The 23,285-nt window shown below is 38.3% G+C and overlaps 2 protein-coding genes across 2 annotated transcripts in view; one reads left to right on the top strand and one right to left on the bottom strand.

The window, feature by feature from the left end:
* The window catches only part of LOC117371833 (voltage-dependent calcium channel subunit alpha-2/delta-4-like), a 55,943-nt gene that overhangs the window by 18,705 nt on the left and 13,953 nt on the right, over positions 1–23,285 (bottom strand). Inside the window, exons 13-26 of the mRNA XM_055222673.1 lie at positions 22,388–22,521; positions 21,870–21,947; positions 21,472–21,552; positions 20,960–21,034; positions 19,669–19,755; positions 18,107–18,178; positions 17,960–18,021; positions 17,729–17,796; positions 17,606–17,651; positions 17,403–17,500; positions 17,215–17,305; positions 16,911–17,003; positions 16,697–16,818; positions 16,247–16,315 (exon numbers count right to left, since the gene is read on the bottom strand). Of these exons, the coding sequence (XP_055078648.1) occupies positions 16,247–16,315; positions 16,697–16,818; positions 16,911–17,003; positions 17,215–17,305; positions 17,403–17,500; positions 17,606–17,651; positions 17,729–17,796; positions 17,960–18,021; positions 18,107–18,178; positions 19,669–19,755; positions 20,960–21,034; positions 21,472–21,552; positions 21,870–21,947; positions 22,388–22,521 (1,176 nt within the window). The remainder of the gene's footprint in view (positions 1–16,246; positions 16,316–16,696; positions 16,819–16,910; positions 17,004–17,214; positions 17,306–17,402; positions 17,501–17,605; positions 17,652–17,728; positions 17,797–17,959; positions 18,022–18,106; positions 18,179–19,668; positions 19,756–20,959; positions 21,035–21,471; positions 21,553–21,869; positions 21,948–22,387; positions 22,522–23,285) is intronic.
* LOC117371832 (leucine-rich repeat and transmembrane domain-containing protein 2-like) lies at positions 365–12,906 on the top strand. The gene is made up of 4 exons (XM_033967506.2): positions 365–421; positions 9,267–9,383; positions 10,695–11,381; positions 12,392–12,906. The coding sequence occupies exons 2-4, from the start codon at positions 9,341–9,343 to the stop codon at positions 12,904–12,906; spliced, it is 1,245 nt and encodes a 414-aa protein (XP_033823397.1). The 5' UTR covers positions 365–421; positions 9,267–9,340.

Consider the following 23,285-nt stretch of genomic DNA (forward strand, 5'->3'; position numbering starts at 1 on the left):
GCTGTTACTATTTCTGTAGAAGTCTTAATGCACGCTACGCACACACCATAGACACACACTATTAAAGGGATGCGCGTCTCTCCCTCCCTCTCTCTCTATGTCTCTCTCTTTCCCTCTCCCTCTCCTTGTCATTCGGAGCAGGCTGGGCGTATTGGACACACTTACGGACGCACGGAAGAGATGACAACAATGAATCTGATCCGCTATGAAAGTCAAGTGCGTCTCGGGTTTCTTGCGGTGTTTTAAATAAGAAATTGGTGGTTTTGCGAGCTTGGACTTGGAGTTCTGTTTCAAAGACTACAAAGGCTATACAGCACAACTCTTTTTGACTGGAGGAGGATTTTGGGGGTGTCTTTTGCAAACGCTGCAGATGAAGACACCGGAGCGTGGTTCTCTGTTCGGAGCCCGAGCAGAGCAGATGGTGAGCGCTGTGTGGAGCTTTCAAAGAGGGTCGGAAAAGTCTTTTGTTTTCAATTGTGCACCTGTGTTACAATATGTTGACAATGTAGGTGAACTGTACAGCTGACTATGAAGTTTGAAAAGCTAAAACTATGCAACTTGGTGAGATAGCAGTGTATGATTTTACATTTCATTCTTGTAGCATGTCCTTTACAAGCTCCCATTTACAGGAAGTTGTTTAGTGACTTTAGGAGCACTGAATGTTTGTGTTACAATTAGGCCTAATTACTATATCGACTTATCGTTCAGTATGTGAAAGCTGCAACATTTTTGGGGTCAGTATTTATCATGTGTACTTTTTATTTTATTTTTTGGCTATGTGATAAAATTTAAGCTGTAGAAGGTTGAATTAATAACTTGTATGACTCATTACAGATGCAAACTAAGTAAGTAAGCATTTCATTCTGCTATTTATTTATTTATTGTAGCTAACATTGTAGATTTAGAATAGTTTTTGTGCTTTAAATCCTCTCTTGGATTATTGGGTCAGTTGAGTTAATTTGTTTCAATATTATCGTTTATAGTCTATATTTACTTAATATATCGAGCTTCAAAATTTGTTTTATCGTGACAGGCCTAGGTACAATTTCATTAGTTTGGTTGTTGTTAAAAAAAAATCAAGTAATTCTTCTGTTGTTTGTTGACTTTCATATCTGGCCAGGTAAAATATGTGAAAGCAGTTTCTATTACAAGTATACTTTCTTCTCCAAGGCTTTTTATAATGCATGAAGAGGAGTTATACTTGTACAGTAAAAGTGAATCTCTAGCAGAATTGCTGAGTAAGACCTCCAAGGAATTATCTCCAAAGAAACCTATTTAACTTGTTTTCAAAAGCGTTCCAACATCAGTCCTTCTGGAGTTTTCTCAATAAAATGAATTTTGACATTTATCGTTTGCCAAGGTCGCCGATTTATTACGAGTTGTATAACCCATCAAAACTGCAATAGACTACAACCTTGAACTTACCACCTTACTACATCAAGAAAATTAAGTTTAAGAGAAAAAAAGTCTAAAGATGTTTCAGGCCTATTTTTATTTATAGAAAGTCAGGAAAGCCATTTGAGCTAAAGTTGGACTATGTAACTTGTTGGAGAGTCCACCACCTGCTGGTCTCCATGGAAATGATATAGTTTCTCTGCAATGTTTCACAGTATGGAAATTAAAGAATAGATCTGTGGAGAAGCAAAGCCCCTCACAAGAAGGTATGGTTCCAGAAAACTTAGACTGCCAGGAAGTCAGATAATATTAACAGTTGGTATTTGTAGCAATAAAAAGTAGGACCCAAACTACTCATGTGTTTCAGAGTGGTGAGAATCGGGATCGTTGCCATAGAAATTAATAAAGTCCTCAAAATGGTGTCTATAATCAAGAAAACTAAGACCCATGAATATTATTTTTCCTTTCTGTCCAGTTCTTAGAAACAAAAAAATACATCTTAGTTCAACTTTCTGCTACTATACTTGAATGTAAAAAATAGCTATAGACAAGACGCTATGCACAGTGAAAGCATTGTTGGGTGTGTTTTGCTCTGTATTGTGCTCGTAGTAGTGTAGCCTATACTTTGCTACTGTTTGAGCTGCATTGTGCCTGGCCTTTGGTGTGAGCCCTGTTCTGTGGAGGAGAGTGCAGCCACAGGGGGAGGCTGTCTGTCAGGGCCCATTAGGCAGCAGCGGGACGCTACGGTCCAGCCCCCAAAAACAGACCAGAGAACTAGACCAAGCACTGCGGAGAGATACTGGACTATGGGAGGACTTCAGAGACAAACAATGAATAAAAATGAGAACCAAGATCAACCAAGCCTGATATGACATACTGCCATAAAGATAAAAAAACATCCATGGCTTTCAATTTCCTGTTTATAGACAGCATTTTGAGTGCTTATCACTGTTCAAAAGATATAATATTGAACTGTTAATTACTATGGCAACTGTGCTGACTTTTCATCATTCTGAAACCCATGGATAATCTGATATATTGGTCGTTTTACATTGTATTTTTCATTCATACTCTACAGTGGATGCAAACCTGGCTGCCAATCAGCAAAGCAAACCTTAGACCAATCACTCTCACACCACATTCATACTCAAGGACACGATGATGGGATCGAACCAGCAACCGTGCACTTTTATAACTGATCAATGCTTGTCTACATAATACACATTGAAACTACATGTTGTAATAGCTAAAAATATGAATATGCAAAATTATAGTGGAATTTACTGCACACAAGGAGTGATATAATGTTCCGTTGTGGCCTTGAAGAGAAAAAAATGAAAGGCTTGGTGCTAATATAGCACGTAGAAAATTGCTTGTTGAGTTGTTGAACGCGTTTCCTGCAGTTGTATCATGCATATATTCATGTCATTTTATTGCGGTAAATCATTTTCAGAAGGTATTACGTTTTGATGTCTTCTTAAAGGTAACCTATGCAATTATTCAGAGGGGGGAACACCAGATGCTTGTACTCATGGAGATGTTAGTGATTTGCTTGGATGTATCCACAGTATGGTATTAAACTCATCCTCCTTGTATTTACTGACTTACAGGTGCTTGTCTCCATGGAAATAGAAAGGTTTAATATACCATATTAGTGTTGTAATGATACTAAGCTCGATTTCGATAAGAAAGACACTCTTTAGACAATTACCATGTGGTTTTATATCTGTGTAATCCCTCAATCATCCAGGTATGTTCCATAGTGATCCATGGATGTATACTAATTTATGTTGTCTTATACTTGTTCTGATACAGCTCTAGATCATTCTAAAGCTATTCAGAAAAGGTTAATTTCTGCCCTATGAATGCAACTTTTTTAGTCTTTGGTCAAATGAGTATCTAGTTTCAATACTCTATACCCTATACCATACTGTGGAATATTCCCAGTAAAGGACCAAACCTCAAGTTTCAAGAAAGGTGACCCAGTGCTTCTTTAAAATACTGTACCTACAACCTAATAGCAGTGCTGCATTATGTAAACAGAACTTGAACACAAAACTAATGAAAAAATAAACCATCTGATAGAACATGATTGGACAGGTTCTCAGAGGCCAGATAACATATGACGCAGGTTGAGTGCAGCAGATGTGAATGACACAACAGTATCCAGTATATTTCCATACAGGGCTCATATGTTATAAATGCTAAGCTGGTTGTCTTGAACCAGTTGTTCCAGTGCCATCTGGACTCTCTGAGAGGCGCCTGTCCCATCCAGGGATAGAATCAGCTATAATCTGTGGTGCTACTGCTGCTGCTGAGTGGGGGGGTCTAATCTGGCTGATGGTGCATTTGACAAGCTGTTACAGAAGAAGTCTGGGGATCAGCGAGGAAATAGCTGACAATAAAGTCCATACTAGAGCTAGGCAATATGGAAAAGAATACCAGATTTTTCCCCCCTCATACTGATTGTTCACTGCACAATTTTTCCACTTGTCTTCATGGAGATGTTATTGATGTGCCAGGAATGTTCCACAGTACAGCATTAAGATTCCCATCTACCATTTATTTCAGTACAGGTATTACAATTGCCCCAAAGTACCTTAATTAGCATGTATTCTTACGCAGTGCACCACTAACCTATATGCATTAGATATCAAATGATTTTACCTTGGCTCTTTCATTACAAAATACAACAAAAGAACATTTTAAAAAAGACTTTTGCTGCTTTGCTACAAGAGAAACCCACAGTGAGTAAATCAATACCAACAGGTGGCCTCTGCAAACAACATTGATATACACAATCAATGTTAGAAATACAACGGTCCAGTCCGTAGATCCAGTCCCTTTTGCCCCATAGCAGTGAATGACACAGTGCCACATTAGTTTCTGGTTTGACACTTGATGTCAAACCAGAAGGTAAAAGGTCAAATCTTACTTGAGGTGTATAATGTTGTCGTATCCCTGGGTAAAACACTCATCCACAAAACAGAAATGGGCATCCACCATATAAATCTGCCAAATTACCAATTATGTCTATGACCTCTAACAAAATAGGAATTGGGGAAAAAAAGTTTAAAGACATTTTAAATCCATACCAAAACAGAGGAACTTAAAGGTGCATGTAACGTTCACCTGCTTCTCTCCATGGAGATTTTATAGTTTAACCGGGAATGTTACATGGTATGGCATTAAATGACTCCATGAAGATGAGCAAGCGAGGTCAGGCCAAGTAAAGTGAGAATGTGCCAAGTTAAGAAACATCAGTAGGAATGTGTATAATACCTGTAGTGGAATAAATACAATATAGCTCCAGGCAAAGTAATAACATCTCAGTGGAGACAAGTTGGTGGTAAACTCCCCAACCAGCAAAGTTACACAGAACACCTTTAATTAAGCAAGAATTTGACTATATCTGTCTCAGCAACTTCAATCCTTTGCAAACTGCCCTTAAAATAGAAAAATGGTTGGAAGTTTAACCAAGAGTAGGTGAAAGAGACACATGAACGAGGAGTGAGTTAGTGCCTCTAGAAAAATCCTTCTGAAGCAGCTCCCGTCTTCGATAACACAAGATGACAGACCAACTCTTTTTGTTTACTTTCGTTTTGGCTCTGACCTGTAGGCTTTATGTGTGCTAGAAATCATTACTTTATATGCCTTTTTAAAAAATGTTTACTGATGAGAGATTTATGGAAAAAGCCAAATTATTTTTGTGACCAAGTCCTCCTGGCTTCCATCTGTTTAAGGCAGACGACAGGGTTCAAAGGTCGTTCATCCTCTCTTATGTTGGCCGACCTGATGAGGTTACAGCTGTCAGTCAACATCTCTGACAACTGGAGTAAAGCTATCAGAGTAGCATTTATCTTGACAGCTGTATTGCAAAATGGGGATAAAAGAGGTAGAGACATAAACCACTACACTGCCAGTCTTGCAACAATATCCAAAATACAAACATGACAAATCATAATGTCATGAAGATGTCACAGCCTGGTAATCATGACATAAAACCCACTGGCAGCCCCGTGAGACCTGTGATTTCCATTTTGCCTGAGGGCCTGGTAGAGACATAAAAATCACTTTCAAAAGATAAGCTGACAGCCTTGATCTCGAAAGCCAAATCCATCAAGTGACACAACTCATTCCAGTCAAGCAATAGAGATGCAACATTGGCAAGTAATATCACATTTTATATATATCACCTTTATGCCTTTATGATGATTTTTTTTCCTCCCACACATGTATACTTCCTTTATTTATCTGTGGACATGACTATCAAGTAGTTAATCTAATCCTCAAATGTTAAAAGACCCGCATTACGATATTTTCTGATTTGTTATAATATGGTTTCCTCATCACAAACATACCCAGGGTTGTGTTTTGTTTCATTCACACACATTTAACACACAAACCCTGCGTATTTATGGTTGAAAAAAGAAGTAAACACTATCCGTTAACATGAAAACTACCGCTTCATTCATCACAAGGTGGAACACAGCATTTGGAGCTTTGAAGATGTAGACAGACTAATAATAAAGGGTTACTAAGGTGTCAAACTCCGCACAGCTGAAAATGTCCATATAATGTTCACCGAGACGGGATGTAGCTGTTGTTTTAGTCTAATTTAAACAGCTTGAATCCTCAGTGCCCCAAGAAAAGTGCTTACACCCTTGTAAGTGCAACTGTAGTGTTTTTTATGCTCAAAAATCAGTTACTTTTACTTCTACCTTCCATGCACAATGCTTTAAGTTACATGACATAAAATACCCACTTAAGATCCATAGTTTCTGTTACAGACTTCAACAATGTGGAACCTCAAGCAAGTAAAAGCAATGAATAAATTAATATTGCTGACAGACTGAGTTTTTCTTGGCAACATTTTCTGAAAATGTTTACACAGTCAGTCTCCTTTAGCCAAGGTTATAACTCTCCGAAGCATATTTAATTCTCTTTTTCAACTTTACCTAAAGTTTTGACACAAAGCTACCTGTTTAATCTCAGTCACACTGTCCTCTCTTTCTATATCTTCTTGTTGGGGCTTTACTCTTTCTGCATTGCAATTCCTGGCATTTCGTAATGTCATTTGTGGCTTGAAGGCAGCCCCCTGCATCGAAGAGAGTGGCGTCTTTGAGGTTTAAACTTAAACAAAGGGTAGACCTGACGTGGAGGGTTTAGATCCTGAGGTGGAGTGATTTGGCAGCTGTCAGTGATGGAGTGACAAGGCTCCTCTGTCCCCCCCTCAAGCTCTCTCCCTCTCTCCCAAACGCACATCCCTCCACCGGTCCCCAACTGTCACACAAGAGATGCTGAGCTAAATGGAGAGCGGAGGAGGAGACAAAGAGTGTAATTAAAGAGAGAATTCAAGCCCCATTTGAGATTAATTCATAAACGGCGGAGATTGGGAACAAAAAGAGGCACACTTGATACTGGTATTATAGTTGATGTAGCGAACAGCGGCCCACAGCAGCAGCCACATCTGTTCATTCAAAAACATGATCTCATATTATCATTGCAGCCAATTTAAGTTTCGCACGGGATTATGTTTAACAATATGGCAAAGACATCTGAGGTAAACAACATCAATTTGTTTTCATAATGTTAGCGGGCAGGACAAATTTGGGACAGCTGAAAATTGTGACGAAAATGTGAATTTGAATAAATATAATATTGGACACATTTTGAGTGTAAAAACTGTAGCTGAACGTGGAATCGAAATTCAAATACTAATCAATACTAAAACTTGTATCGAAACAAGATACTCATTTCAGTCAGTATCAATACTAAAAAAGTCACATTCACAGTACTGAAATGAACCTTTGCTGAATAGCTTTAGAATGATCTTGTTGTATGTGCTGTATCAGAACAAGTATAAGACCACATAGACTCGTATACACACAAGGACCGCAATGGAATCTACCCGGACGACTGAGGGATTACACAGATATAAAGCCACATAAATGCGTAATATAAAAGAAAGTACTACAATTTAATGTTGAAAGCAACATTCTACTTTCTAAATGAAGTGTTTAATAAAGTTTTTTTTCGGTATTGAGTATCAAGTCTATCCCTTAGTATGGTTTCCTTAATTTTAAATTTTAGTATTGTGACAACACTAATTTGAACCCTACTACAGTCAAGTACATGCTATTGTTGTGCCCTTGGGCAAGACACTTTACCCACCAGAATGGCAGTATTGCGTCAGGCTGAGAGTGAATGAATACGGACAGAGCAGTGCAAAATAAACTCAGCCATAAGTTAACAGTGTATACAATTCATACAATACTAGCAAAAATATAATGCTATGAAACTACATATGTCATTTTGTTCTTATTTTCAAAAGTTATAGTGACGAGGGCTCTCCTTCTGGCTTTGTTGAATTCTTTTGTTTGATGAAACCCAAATTGTAAAGCATTTGTCTCGGTTGTATGTGTGAAGCGAGGCTGCGGCTGCTCCGTTTTGTGGACTTCTGTGTGGGAGTTTCGAGGACTTGAGTTGGCATTGACTTTTCTCCAATGTTGGTGGTTAAAAATACAGAATTGCTTCATTTTACCATGAGCTGCTTGAGTGCTTTATCTAAGAGAAGGAGCCTATGGGATTGAGGCCAGACCAATTGCTATGTGAATTATAGCCCTTAAAGCCAATATACAGTCCATTGGTTTTGCGTTGGAATAAGCTGTTGATGGTTTAATCTGTACACACGGTTTATAATCTCACATACTGAGTTTTCCCATGCACTTTTTAAAGCTATTGAGAGGCGGAGACACAGGAGGAGGATTTGACTTGCGTCCCAGGATCAGGCAACGTATATTACATCCACAACTGTTGGAGTGGGAAATGCTTTGGGAGAATACCCTCCATAGAAACAATAGAAAGGATCACAAAGTACACTTATACAACTAGGATGGGAATGGGCTGCTGTAAACATGAGCTGTGTTTTAAATATGGCATGGTAGCTGAGTGGTTAGCTCTTCTGCCTCTTAGCTAGAAGGTTGCTGGTTTGATGCTGTGATGCATATAATATCTAATGAAATGTTGCTTATTACTTTTTTATAATCATGCTGAACAGTCCATTTTAAATAGCATTTCTGCCTATTGTAGACCTGTCATGATATCACATTTTGAAGCATGATATATATCGCTACAGAGAAATATTGTGATAAAAGATAATATTGAAACTACTTTATGCCTCTAATTAAGATCTAAATAATACCAAATAATGCCAGTAAACCTTTTTTAAATAGACAGTTTCATTAAAAGACTTGAGCTGCAACAAATAAATAGCAGAACGCACCTATAATTAGCCATAAAAGGGACTAATCCCCTGTACAGCTCAAATGTTATCGTATTACAACAAAAATATCCAAAATCTCACCACATTTGCAAAGAAAAAGTACTCACGAGAAATACTGCGCCCCAAAATATTTTGGCCTACATCATCCGAGGTATAATATTCCCTACAACAGAAGCATAGCCAGAATGGACTGCACTAGACTGGACTATGGGGGAGGTGGCTCTAAGTTTCTGATTGAGTGAGAATGGTTAAAGCTAACATCTAAAGACTACAACGTCATGCGTATAAAACGACTAGCAAAACAAGTCCATTAAAATTCTTGCCACTTCTTGAGTTTATGTCTTAGCCTCTGTTCTGTCAGATTTTCCATCAAGGCCAAATAAGGATTCAAATTTATAAGTGTGGTCTCTAGACACAAAAGCTGAAATGAGAAAGGAAGAAGGAATATTGAAAAACTGTCATGGAAACAAAAATGCATCTTTGGGTTTTATATTGTCAGCAGGAGATTAAAAAGTCAGGCAGGTCTACCATCTGAAACATAATAAGTAATCCATCATGTTTTGTGTCTATGTGCTGTGTTTGCCAGGATGTTATTGCTAAGAGGAGGTTGGCGTGAGGAAGCCCAGAGAGAAGACAGTCGGCTGAGCCCATGTGACAGACATGAAGATCCTGTGCTATGGACCAGTGCGTCCGGACAGACTGGGTGAGTCCAGGAACACAGAGTATATACTCATGGCTGGCATGACTTTTCTGGTTAGATGACTTGCTTAGCAACGCTAGTTGCCATATTTACAAAGGGAAAAACGTCAATGGGAAGTAATGGGCAGCTTCACTCAACTCATCAAATTCTTCCAAAATAATGCCACAAATGACTTCAAATTGCACAAACAGATCAAAACATCAGGAAACAACACGAGGCTAAAGATCACTAACCTGGTCATTGTACAGGTCATATTCCACTCTCCTGACATGCTTTAGTTTTATTATATGATAATGTGTTTTTTCTCTCTAAAGTGGCCACACTTGTTGGATGTGGGAAAGCCATAGGAATGATTGTGGGGGCGTGGACTAAAGTTGTTGGCTGTTGCACATGTAGCTAATTTGGCACTGTTTAGTTTAGAATACAAATGCTGCTAAAAGTGCCAGAGTTGTAGAGTACACTACTGCTGTCAGTGTTTCAGTCCTCTGCTGCTGGAATATAAGATTACACTATCATTCAAGTTACCTGTGAGGAGTTGCTGTGAGAATACAGAGAGGTAGACCTACTTGGGTTGCTTTGCAAAATTTTCTCTCGCTTTTGTGTCATGCATAAGTCTAACTTCAGACGGGGTTACCGTGCCTTTATATTTACACCACACAGTGGTTGTTTTACATTTTCCAGACTTCAGCATTTGAGCATCTACTCCAGTCGTCCCATGTTTCTGTTTGGGCAGCTATCTATAGTGTTCCCCATCGCTGTGGTTGCCAAGCCGAGCACAGTGTAACATGAGTACTGAATACCTGGATGACCACCCGTGAGAATGGCAAATTCACAAATGCTCAATCTGATCTTGTATATTAATGACAAATATTATGCAGATATGTTTTAAACTACACTATTAATCTTTGCTCTGCACTAAGATTGTCCTCTGAGCTGTGACAATTAAGAATATAATGACTTCAATCTCTTTCCTTCACTCCTCTGTCAACTAGTCCCAAAGAGAAACATGGGACTATGTTAATTTAAAGGTAAAACTGAAAGTTTCTGTTGCATAGTATAGTAATCCCAAACATAACAGTGTGTTGCCAATATCACAACAACTTAACTAGAATTTATGCACCTGGTTACATTTTCTGACCGACTCTAAATTAGGTTTAAGTGTTGTCCATATGAGTGGGTTTAGTTTTATTTATTTATTTTTTATGAAATATATTTAAAATTTTCATGTCATGTCTTCTTACTAAATAGTTGTATATCCTGTGTTCATTCATCTCATTTTCAATTCTTTCTTTTGCTTTTTCTGTTTTATTCCAGCTTGTACCGCTTTATCCTCTGCAGTCTTGTCTCTCCTCTATCTGCTTGGTTCGGTCCATGGCTGTCCCAGACCCTGCACCTGCTCCAATAACTCCACAAACTGCACTGGGGTGGGCCTTGTGTCTCTGACCCCCATCACATCCCTCCTGGACCAGGACCTACGCGAGCTGCACCTCTCCCAAAACAACCTCTCGTCTCTGGGTCACTCGGAACTGTCCAACCTCAGTTCTCTGAAATTCCTGGATCTATCTAACAATTATTTTTCATTCCTACATGGGGGAGTGTTTTCCAGCCAGACAAATTTAAGATGGTTGAATTTGTCTGGGAACTACCTCGGAGGTCAAACAACAACCGTATCCGGCCACATGAATAATTTGGAGATTATTTTTGGACTAAATCAAAGTCATGGAAGTATCGGGATCAGTAAGGAGGTTTTTAGGGGGTTGTTGAGACTAGATATATTGGACTTGTCATTGAATGGGCTACTGTGGCTGCCCAAAGGCCTGCTGGACGGGCTAGAGGGGCTGGTGTGGTTGTCTTTAGCCGGAAACAGACTCACGTCCCTGGACAGAGCTACGTTCGAGCCCCTGGTGAGGCTCCAGCAGCTCCAAGTCAGTGGTAACGCTTGGGTCTGTGACTGCAAACTGAGGGACTTTAAGCACTGGATGGAGTGGCTCATTTACAGAGGTGAGGCTACTGTATTGTACTGTAACAATCAACCAATGTTTTTTTTTTTTTTTCATGGCTAATTCCAATTGCTTAGAATCCAGAGAGAAGTGATAGCCAATAAGCTCTGCCAATGTCTTTGCTCCAATATGTAGTGCTGATTTTGATAATTTTCCCCAAATTACATTAATTAAATTTGCTACAGATTCATCCACAACCCTTTTTTTTAACCACAAATCTACAAATCTATAAAAGAGAACACAGTTGGATACAATCCAGATTGCACTTGGCTTTTTGGACATGCAGTATCGTCCCTGTTCTAAAAAATAGAATAGTATTGAATAGCAGTTTCCACATTTTATAGTCATAATTATTGCCAGAAATTATGTTGCAAATGATCTTGGCTAAGACACTGTGATGTACCAGTATCAGATTATTTTAGATGATACAGTATAAGGTGTATATGCCCCTAACAGCAACTAAATAAAATAAGAGCCAATTTTATTTCATTTAGCGATTTGTGCCAAGTGGTTCTCAGTAAAATGAGAAGAGTCATTACACATAACTTGTTTCTACTGACCACTCCGGGGGAACAATCCACAAATCTGTACTTAGATTCGGTGCAGTTAATGATGCTCACAGCTATTTAGCATCCATAGTTTTAACTTTAAATTTAAGTTGCCACCATCCCCATCGACTATGAGGACATATTGTATATTCTATTCGCTTAGAAGTACCAGGATGACTTCCAATTTTATAAATCATAATGAAATTCCTGCCCTGTGTAGGACCACGTAGCGAATACAATGAAGTGAAGTACATTGACCATTTCAAACAGTGTACCTCAAAACCTCTCCAATATACACTATTAATCTTTGCTCTGCACTAAGATTGTCCTCTGAGCTGCGACATCTAAGAATATAATGACTTCAATCTCTTTCCTTCACTCCCCTGTCGTCTGCTCCTGCTTCCTCCCTTTGTCAACTCTAATTTATTCTGCTTCATTCCTCTCTGTCTGTGTGTTTTAATAGATGGGCAGGTGGACTCGATGCGCTGCAGTCTCCCGGGGAATCTCAAAGACCGAGACATCCGCAACGTTCCGGCCGAAATGTTCAGCTACTGTCTGCACCAAAAGACAACCAAACCCATCTCCACCTCAACCACCACCACCACCAAGGACGCCCATTCCACCTATGCCACCAGGCCGCCCTGCCCTCCCGGTCGGATCCAGAATAATGAAGATTGCGTCCGCCAGCGCTACCGACCCGCTAGTGTCAGGAGGGCCCACGGGACGCAGATCATCGCGGGTGTGGTGTGTGGGACGGTCTGTGTTATGATGGTGGTTGCAGCGACGTATGGTTGCGTCTACGCGTCCTTGATGGCCAGGTACCAGAAGGAGGTGAAGAGCAGGGGCCAGCCACTTATGGCAGAGTCTGGGGCGGATACGGATCTGGAAGACGGGCAGATGTCTCCCAGTTCTCCAGAAGAATCGCCGCCAAAAGAATCCGGGGGTTTTGTGCATGGGTATAGGATCAGCAGCTTCTGACCAGTACTTTCGGAAAGACTATGCAGGTCCTTGGTGTCTTCTATCAACGGGATATTTTAGTATGTCCCAGCATTATCCTAATATAGGGCTAGTATTAGACTCAGTATCAATATTTCCTTCTGGCTTGTTCCCTTTTTGCATTTATCTGCATATTGCATATTGGTTTGGCAGAGGTTTTATGTCAGATGCCTTTCCTCATGCAACTCTATATCTATCTAGGCTTGGGAATGGCAAAAGTGTACACTGGCTGTACCAATGTAGCTGGAATAGATATCAGTATTACTATATTATAATAGAAGGGCAGCAAAGTTTGTACAGATTTATTGTTGAACTGTAACTATCAAATAAATGAGCAAAATAAGTTTTTAAATAGTTTAGACCAAGCTGATCCCTTGTTTTAATTTTTGTTATCTGGTTCAAGACTTTTAGGAGACATAACATTTGTAGTGTGGTTTGTTTCTTTCCTTGATGTTGTCCATATCTTTACAATCACAATCCTGTTTTGGTATAGGGAATTTGTTCGGTCAACTAGCATGCTAATAGCACACCAGCCTTACTTCCTGGGTTGAGGAAGATAAAAGCCCTTTATTCACCTTATACTGGAAGTTGCCCTGGGCGCTGCCATTGTCATTCGGGTTATGAATCGGTGCAGTGTTGACTTGTTGGTGCACATGAACATTGAACATTTTAAACAAATTAACCAACTTTATATCATATTTTAGCGGTAAAGCTTTTCCCGACATCTCCATTAAAATGAATGGGATTCCTGCTTAACTGGAAATGCCGTCATGCAGTTTACAAGCGCAGTTTAGTTGCATTTACAGCAAAAGTGGGTGGGGCGGAATAAGGTCAATAACAGGAGGAAGACAGCACTCAGTGGTCTCATTTTGACCCTAAGTTGCTTTTACAATATATGTGCACAGGGCAAGACACATTTGAAAAGAAATCTAGTACAGTGCTTTTATTTTTTTCATCCTTAACTTTTTACAAATTGCATTTTGTCTAGCTAACCTGTCTCGTTCCCAAACTTAATACCACCTCCCCTCTTTGTAGTTATATTCCCTTGTGTTTAAATAAGCCAAAGTTAGAGGCAAGATATTGGTGGAACAAGAAGGAACTTAATATCTGGAGAGGAAAGCCCTGTGGTGCTGTGATAACGCTGTAGTCTCTGGGCAGGGACTGTTGTGCTTCTAATGGGGCAGACTCAATTCAAAGACAGGCTGAGACTGCAGAGGCCGCTCTAATGTATGTGTGCTCCGTGCATTCTAATTCCCACTGCTGCATCTCCAAGACTCAACTCCTGACCAACTACTGTTTAGTACACGTTTTCTTTTTAGGAATGTTTTGTTTTCAAACTATATTATTGTTATATCTATGTGCATCCTGGAATAAAATTTGAAAGCAGAGGTGGGTAGTACTCACATACATTTACTCAAGTACTTATATGAAAATGTCAGACTACACTTTTACTCCTACTTGAGTAACCAATTTTACTATGTAACAATACTCTTACTCGAGTAAAAGCTTTGGTTACTCTTCCCACTGTGAGTAAACCTATCACAAAATCTTTTTGTTGACCATATTAAAGCATTTGAACATTTGTGTTTCTTACCACCATTTAGTTTTTTGTGGTCTTTGTGGTTGAAAATACCAGATTTATTTTATGCACTATTTTAGTGCATAGTTTTTCCATCCAACTACATGTTACATCCAGACACTTAGTCTTACTTAAGTAATTTATCAAACAATTACTTTGTACTTCTGCTTGAGTACTATCATTTTGAAGTACAGTTTGAGTCAATATTTGGCTGCTCTACTCATCTCTGCTTTAACATCCCTAAATTCTCTTTTTACTTACATCATTATATCTGTTATCTATCAAGTTGTTTCACCCATATTTGAAAATTACACAAATTAAATTACTAATATAGGATATCTGAGTGCTTCTGCTGCCAAACCAATGCTGCATCCAGCTTGATTAAAGAATCCGCAATTAGCCTCAAACAAGAGCTGTGCTGCCACCTAGAGGACAAACTTGGAGCTACAGCAGCTTTGAATACAGCACAAACTATGCAGCTCTATATATCTGTTAAGAACTTAATATAAAGTCAAAAACGCGGAGAAAGGGGATTTAAGGAGACAGCCATACAAGTCGAACCTGTGGATGTGTGCTTTGACTTGCTTTGTTCATATTGTTAAAGAAAAGCACATCAAATATTGTAAATCTGAACTTAAGGACTGTTATGAGGCAAATAAGAATAAACATTTTTATTTATCTAAGTGAGCCATTTCCTTTTTAAACATACATACATTCACGTGTTTACAGCGTTTCTGAACTACTTCTGAGGAGACTATGGAGGCACAGGCAATCCTTATTTTCATCACTTTATCTAATACAATAGTTTAATGTTCATATATTGTATCATTTTTGTTTTTAATAATTTTCTGTATTTTTAACAGTATAGTTGTCAATTTTCTTTTATACATTTAATGAAGACTTAATGGTACATCATCGCAAATGCCTTCACAACAAAGTACTGCTTATGGTCCTGACTCCTGCCTATGCATAGCTGCAGACCATGGTAGTGAGCAGTGTTGGTTTTTTTTTCATTTGTGCAAAAATGGTTGTGTATTGCTGCCGAATTCTATGTGTATCACCATTTAAGGAAAAAAAAATAAATAGGAGAATGAAATAAGCTCACGGCAGATGGCATGTATGGGGGAAGTTTTGCAGCAACAGAATCTTGATTGTATAAGAATGAAGATTATCCAAACATGCATGCATTCTATAGAACCTTGAGAAGGTAAATGAAAAGGGAAAACAATTATAACATGGTTAAAAGCTCAAAAAGTAGATTTTGCATAATACCCAAACATATAGCAGACTGTCAAACCCACACCTTATTGTTATAAGATAAGAAAACTCCCTACACTATGCCTTCTGCATGGAAAGAAAAGGACACACTCTGAAGCCAACCTGAACAATGATTCATCATCTTAGAAAACACACATGTCAAATCCAAATCCAAGACAGATTTTTGGACCAAGGCAACTCCAGTAGCACCAGACAGCTTCAGAGTGAATCAATGTCAGCAGTGACGAGGAAACAGCCAAAAGAAATTATGCTAAGTAGTAATGAGAGCACGAGTCAAAGCCAAAATGGAAATCAATACATTTTAACACAACAGATGGTTGGAGCACAACATTTATGCCACCAAATCAATATATTGATGCACTAATTGATGAAGCGCTGGAAATACTTGAGTGCATGCCATATTGTATACTGTGTTTATTTATTTGGAAAAATCAGTTGTGTCAGTGCAAGTGTAGTAAAACTTACCTCCAGCCATGGCAGTCTTTCCTTCAGAAGACACTGTCACTGATGTGGTTGCAATGACATACTTCACTCCTGAACAAAAGTTAGTAAAATACTTTAAGTGGGTGTAGATTTTTAGATATAATTTAGGTTAAAACTATCTACTGTTATGTTATGCTTCGCTGATATGTTAAACATTAGCAGTTAGCAATTCAAAAGTATTCTATCTTTTCAAGGTAAAAATTTGACAAAATGGCATTCATACCAGCAAATTATCAGCAAATTACCATACCAGCAAATTAAAAACACTTAAGCACATATAAAATGTATCAACATTTTTGAATTTTTTTCAAAACAATATTTCTGGCTACATTTCATTGGTAGTTTTCTGTATCTCCCATCTCTACTCTAAATGATCTTTATACAGACACAAAACAAGTTACAAGCTGAGATTTGAAAATGACTTGTCCTGACCTTTGTCATTGATGGGATAGTAGTAGAAACTTCCTGGAGTGTTTTCCACAGCCAGACGGTACCAAAGGGGGAAGTGATCTACAGTGAATAGGTTGTCCTTATCACCCATGGTCAAGAACCTCCTATTATATAAGACATGTTTCAGGGTTATTAACACGGCCATAAACCAACAAAGTGTAGATTAATTATATGAAACTAAAGCTAAAGTATTTACTTTGCCACTCTGTTCTCGATGCCTGTGTATCTCGCCAGCCTCAGTAGTCCTGATCGTGTTCCCAAGAAGGCCGTCTCGATCCCTGGCTCCACCCTACACATAAGTAATGGGAATGGAACAACTTGAAGTGACCCAAAGTGTTTAGTTAATAAAGTTAAAATTCAAACTTCTTTTAAAACATTTTCTGGCCCAAAGGCTTTACTAAACAGTACATTTTATTACTTTTTCTCAACTTGTTTATTTTTTTTTTTAGCCAAGCCAGTATAAATATTATAAATCAGAGAGGAAAAATGGTTGGGCTAACCTGTCGTTGAGCATGAGTGCATTCCAATAGGCCTCAAGAGGAGCTGTGACAACTGCATCAAACAAGAGCTGGGACAGCAGCACCTCATCACCTACACAAGGGAATATACTTCATCAACAGAGCCCAGGGAGGCATAATGTAATGAATCACACACTAGTACACAGAAGTACACTGTTGTATTAACTCACACTCCAGGTCTGGCTCTTTGCCCAGCAGGTAACGAATGGCTGCCTGAAGTTGGGAGTATTTTCTGTGATCAGGGTCAATGTCAGTTTCACAGTATGTCCTGAGAGAGATAATACAAAAAATAAGGAAAATATATGTATTGAAGTACTGCCATAAAATATACTGCATATGGCATCTGTGGGTTACTACATCTCTGGTGACCTACCATTCAGTTGCAATAGACAGATCTGGAGAGGTAAGATCGTGCAAACCTACAATATGATCAAAGAAACTTAACAGTCATCATGGATAAAAACAATAAAATTAAATACAATTAATAAGTTTATACCTTCTTCCACTGAAACATTTCCCATAAACATGAGACTACCGTGGCCCTGACTCAGCGCCATGCCAAAACTGACAGGAGAGAGAAAAAATAAGCGTATATAAGAAAGTGCCCTCTAGTGAACAAAAACAATACAGGTTTGAATATAACAGACTAAAGTGTAGTATTCTGAAACAAGGTATACTTAAAAACCCTCAGAGTGTTTAAAGTATATAAAGCAAAAAGTTGATTTACCTGAATGGCGTCTCATCAATATTTGTGTAGAAGTAGTCATTCACCAAATACAAAGGCCTTTTCTGTTAGGAAACAGTGTAATGATAAGTACACAATATATCACAAAGTTAGCTTATTCACTTATCTAAAAAATAATAAAGGTTGTACCCCTTTATCAATTGAAGCTCTGATGCTTAGAGTGAGGCTGCCAGTTTCTCCTCTCACCATTGCTGTCCGCAGCTACAAGAAAATAACAATCACAATCATGTCTTATAAATGTCTTATTTAAAAAAACACTAGTTGGGTTAATGGACAGATACCATTAAAACCATTTATTATTTGGATCAAATGGAAAATCTGTAAAGAGAGGTGAGGTTTATTTAGCTTTTTTATTTTTACCTTAAAGCTCAACTCCATACATTTTTTTCACAAAAATAGACCAGAATAAAAGTATGTTGTTGTTTTTTTAAATTTTTTATTGGATGTTTTTATTGCACTGACAAACACGTGTCCTTACTGTGAGCTGGCTTGCGTCTCCACAAACCTGGCTCTTATTTGGCCTTTGGTATGTAATAAAATCCATCCAAAATCTATCTCCATGAAGAATGTTCCAAAGTATGGTTTTAACATGGAATTGCAGGTGACCTGCCACCTCCAGATAACCAGGATACTGACTGATACCAGTATCAGCATCACAGTGCAACTTTGAATAAATGGCCACAAAACATTTTGAACTAACTGTAAAAAGAGCTTGAAGAGATGCACGTAGGCCTGGACAATATGGGGGAAAAAAATCCCCATATTGATCAATCTTGATTTTCGATTAGATCTTTTTCCAGCTTATTGAAAACACAGACAGTTGGACTTCAGGCAAAAAAGAGCAGAGATGACGAACAGCATTTTTTTTTGTTTTGATAGAGCCAATAGTTCACTAGAACCCTCAAATCAGGCTAGACATCTAAGGGTAATAATGGATTCAAGACTTGAACTTTAACAGCCATATCAAATCAAACACATCTGCAGCTTTTTTCCATCTAAAACATTGCAAAAACTGTCAAAACCAGGCTTAAAGAGACTTATCCATGCATTTGTCTCCAGTAGGTTATACTAATGTAACAGCCTGTTCACTGGCCTCTCAAAACGAGCATTAAGACAGCTGCAGTACATCCAGAACACTGCTGACTAGAACCAGGAAGTTAAAGTTCGTAAGTCCTTTGCCAAGGTCTCTGCACTGGCTTCCTGTGGCTCAGAGAATAGACTTTAAAGCAGCTTTGCTTTAAGAGTACAAGTCTCTCCATGGCCTAGAACCAAAGCACATCTCTGACATGTGCCATATGAATCATCTCACACTCTGAGGACCTCAGGGCTGCGGTTGGATCAGAGAGACAGGAGGGGGGTGGTCCTTTTCAGTACAACACAATCTTACTGTCACAGGACTGGTTGTGGACCTGTCGATTAAAATGCGCTTGCCTTATCATTGAGATTGACCAACGTTTAGATCACAATCCATCAATCTTTCATTTTTGGCACAGCCCAAGCTGCAAGTATATAGAGCTGTGGGCAGGGACAGGGGGCAAGTTGAGCCTCAAATGCAGGGCAATACAGGATTACTAAAAAATGCAAATCAGGAATCACTCAAAATAGAACTCCAAATAAGCTAATGATGAGGGAATGTCATTATAACATGGTTAAAAGCTCATCAAATACATTGTGTGTCACAGAGCCCTCACCAGCTCATCTGTGTCCTCCCACTCCACCTCAGACAGGTCCACACTGTTGTAGTTAGGCTTTGGCTTCAGTTTCTTGCCGTCTTTGTACTGTCAAACAGAGGAGAGGCTTTTAATAGTGAAATACTGTACCCACATCAATATTTAATACCACCTCCTAATGTACCCTCCAGGACATCTGCCCCGCTTTAAATAGAACCAGGAGTAAATCAGATCACAGACCTTTAAGATAAATTTAGACACGCTGTGATGTGTAACTCTGCATTAAAATCTAAAAGTCACGTAATGTTTGAATGGGACCCTGGGTAAGTCAGTAAGACCGGACATATGAATAGTTTGTAGGGATATACAGTTGAAACCATAAGTAATGAAAAACTGTCTAAAAAAATTATTCATTATCATTCATTATTTTTCACCATTCATCATCCATTATTCTGAAATTTAGCCAATTGAAATAATTTTGGTAATTGAGCTAAAACAGGAAAAGTTTAGTCTGATTTCATGTCAGACAGTGAGAAAAAAAGCATATGTGTCTTTTTATATAGTGTATGCAAACGTCTGGTTTGAACTGTATTTGGATGGGAGTGATGCTGAATTGTGAGTTGCCACCCCGATTTGACTGAAATGAACTTTGCTGAAGAAAAAAAAAAATGGGATAAGCACGGGTCAGAAGCAGTAGTTCATAAAAAAGCAGTGCTACAATAACAGCTAGAAGATAAAATATGTAAAATAATTAAGCTGAAAATGTGAAGTGAACCACACAATTTATGTTATATTAAAATGTTATTGTGTGTCTGTCTTGTCCAACATTGTCTAGGTCAAATATGTACAAAAATATCTGTTCCTGGGGTAATAGACTGTAACAAAAATAACAAAAATAAATCCAACACACTAATTCAATCAAAACTACTCAAATCAAGACAAAAGTAGTAGTAGTAATAGTTGTAGTATTAGTGCAGTAGTAGTAGTAGTGAAGTACATTCATTGTGAATTAGCTGAATGACTGTGAATATGATTGTGAACTATAACTAAAACTTTAAATGACCCCAGGAAGAGTAACTGAGTCAGTACGCTACAGATGCTAATGGAGATCAAAATAAACAATAAACCATGAACACTGCGTCCTTCCTTGTCAGCCAATCATAACCTGTTACATACAAGTCTCAACCATCACCTTTTAAGTCATTCATATGAATTCATTCTCCCCCTCTCACCTTGTTTCATAGTGTGGTGCTTTAAAACAGGCATTATCACTCCTAATCTTGAGTTTATGAAGAACAGTGTATAAACTCACCAAAGGTCGCAGGTCGGGATGAGCCAGGATGTAGCCATTGTTGGTGATGAGGAAGGCGTATCCATGAGGTCCGAGCTGACAGGAGAAAAATTAGTTACTACAATGTCCTACAATGATTAAATAATAAAAGTAAAAGTAAAACTGTGAGGAAAGTCTGGCATTCTCTGCTCAGACTGTGCCCCAGTAACCTGGCCCTGGATAAACAAAAGAAAATGAATGGACAACAGTAACCAATAAAGACATAAATTACGGTAAGTGATTTTGATATTTGATAAAACATAGTTAAGACAGTAACTATTAGTATTAGTATATTAAATATAATATAGAGAGAAGAAGGCAAGGAAGCTCTGCTGCAGTCAGAACTCCTTGTCAAAGACGGACCTCACCAGGGCTCAGAAAGTAAGCATGGCTTCTGATAAAATCAAATTTCATTTTTGGTCAGTATCATCCATCTCTACAATATAAGGTATATGCATCATTAATACAAATAAAATATAGTATGTAGTCATCACCATGTATCTTGGTGCCAGCTTCATCACCTCCTGCAGTGGGACATCAGTGCCCACTACCCCCAGCAAGATCCCATGGGACAGCTACAGACACAGGGAGACATATTTTAAATACCAATGTCTAAATAAGAGCGTAAGAGTTTTAAGAGAGATCTACTGTATATAGTCTATCAGTATCAGCAGCTATGTTTACATGCTCATAAAAATCTGATTACCATCAGATTTCTGGAGTTGTCAGATTATTAAAATGACATGTAGTCCACAAAAAGCTGATGTAGGAAAACTGAGTGATCATGATCGAACGAAATCAGAAGTCATTTTAATTTTATTTGTGGGCAACTCGACATCTCCATCTGATAATAACCAGATTTTGAGTGCGCATGTAACCACATATTACTGACCGTTTCCTTCTTTTTACTGAAGACCGGCATGGCCACTGACGTCATCAACAGCAAACTCTGAGCCTTTGTTGCGAAGAGCTGACAAACAGGAAATGGACTGTAAGTATTTTGAAGTAAAGTCTAGGTCTATAAGCAAATCAACCAGGGGACCAGAAGTATAAGACATATAGTCTGAGTCATCGGATAATCATACATACATTTTCAAGATCACTAATAAGAATGTGCCTAGCTTACTAAGCGATAAGCAAACATAAAATACATATTTATTGCCCTACATACTAGCCTTGGAACTAAAACGTCTACAATTACTATTACTGTATAATTACCTCCTTAGTGTTGGGAAGCTGTTAAAAGATGAGGGCGGGGTCCAGGAGGATGATGGGAGAATGAAATGCAAAGATGTTACAAACACAGATGAAAATGGCATGTGGATGACTGCAGCACAGACCGTAGTAAAAACAGACCATAGACACTGGTGAATGTGAAATATAAAATGAATGAGCATTTGCTGAACTGACCACAGTGTCCATGTAGGCCTCGGTCCAGATGATGTCGTGGTCGTGGTTGATGACCATGGGTCGACTGAGCACGTGCAGATACTCCATTACATTCTCCTGTACATCAGCCAGTGTGGAAATGTGGGTATAATAACCTGAGAAAATAAACCAAAGTATCAAATCAAACTTTTGTAATGTCTTATATCAATGACTGATCCACTGTTCTGAGCATCGCTTTAATATTCAGCACTCATATTTGAGACTTGTTCTATATACCCAAGTCTATAAAAAAAAAAAAAAAAAATTGATGCTTCAGTTTTCAACTATTACCTATATTACACAAAATTGACTCTTGTGAGCTTTAACCCTGTTGTAATGTTGTTATCTCCTCAAAAACATACCTGGAGTTGTGTTTTGTTTCATTCACACATGTTTGAGTACTGGTAACCCTTTATTATTTGTTTACATCTCAAGCTCAAACTGCTCTGTTCCATCTTGTGATGCCATATAGTGGTAGTTTTCAAGTTAACAGCTCCTTTTACCTTTAGTTCAGTAGAGATTTGGAATTCAAGTGTTCAAATGATGCTAGTGAAAGTGTATGGAGTTTAAAAACACGGCATATTATCACAGTTGACATCACCTCAGCCTAAATATGCAGGATTTATGTGTTAAACATGTGTGGAATGTTTGTGATGAGGAAACAGCATTTGAACATAAATCAGAAAATAGTATAATATGGGTCCTTTAAGATTTCATGCTTAATTAAGTTTATTAATAGTGTAGTAATTATTATTAACCAGCTGTATATCATTTAATCATAAATCTAGTGCATTTCTGCTAAGTACTATTGACTATATTGATTGTAGATTATAACAATGACAAAATGAACTTCGAAGTGCATAAATCCAAGAATGGCTGC

The sequence above is a fragment of the Periophthalmus magnuspinnatus genome, chromosome 6 (assembly GCF_009829125.3).
Source record: "Periophthalmus magnuspinnatus isolate fPerMag1 chromosome 6, fPerMag1.2.pri, whole genome shotgun sequence".
Lineage (NCBI taxonomy): Eukaryota > Metazoa > Chordata > Actinopteri > Gobiiformes > Gobiidae > Periophthalmus > Periophthalmus magnuspinnatus.

Coding starts and splice junctions, on each gene's coding strand:
- LOC117371832 (XM_033967506.2), top strand. CDS start 9,341: ATGAAGATCCTGTGCTATGGACCAGTGCGTCCGGACAGACTGG. Junction 9,384..10,694: donor AGTGCGTCCGGACAGACTGG/GTGAGTCCAGGA, acceptor GTTTTATTCCAG/CTTGTACCGCTTTATCCTCT. Junction 11,382..12,391: donor GGAGTGGCTCATTTACAGAG/GTGAGGCTACTG, acceptor GTGTTTTAATAG/ATGGGCAGGTGGACTCGATG.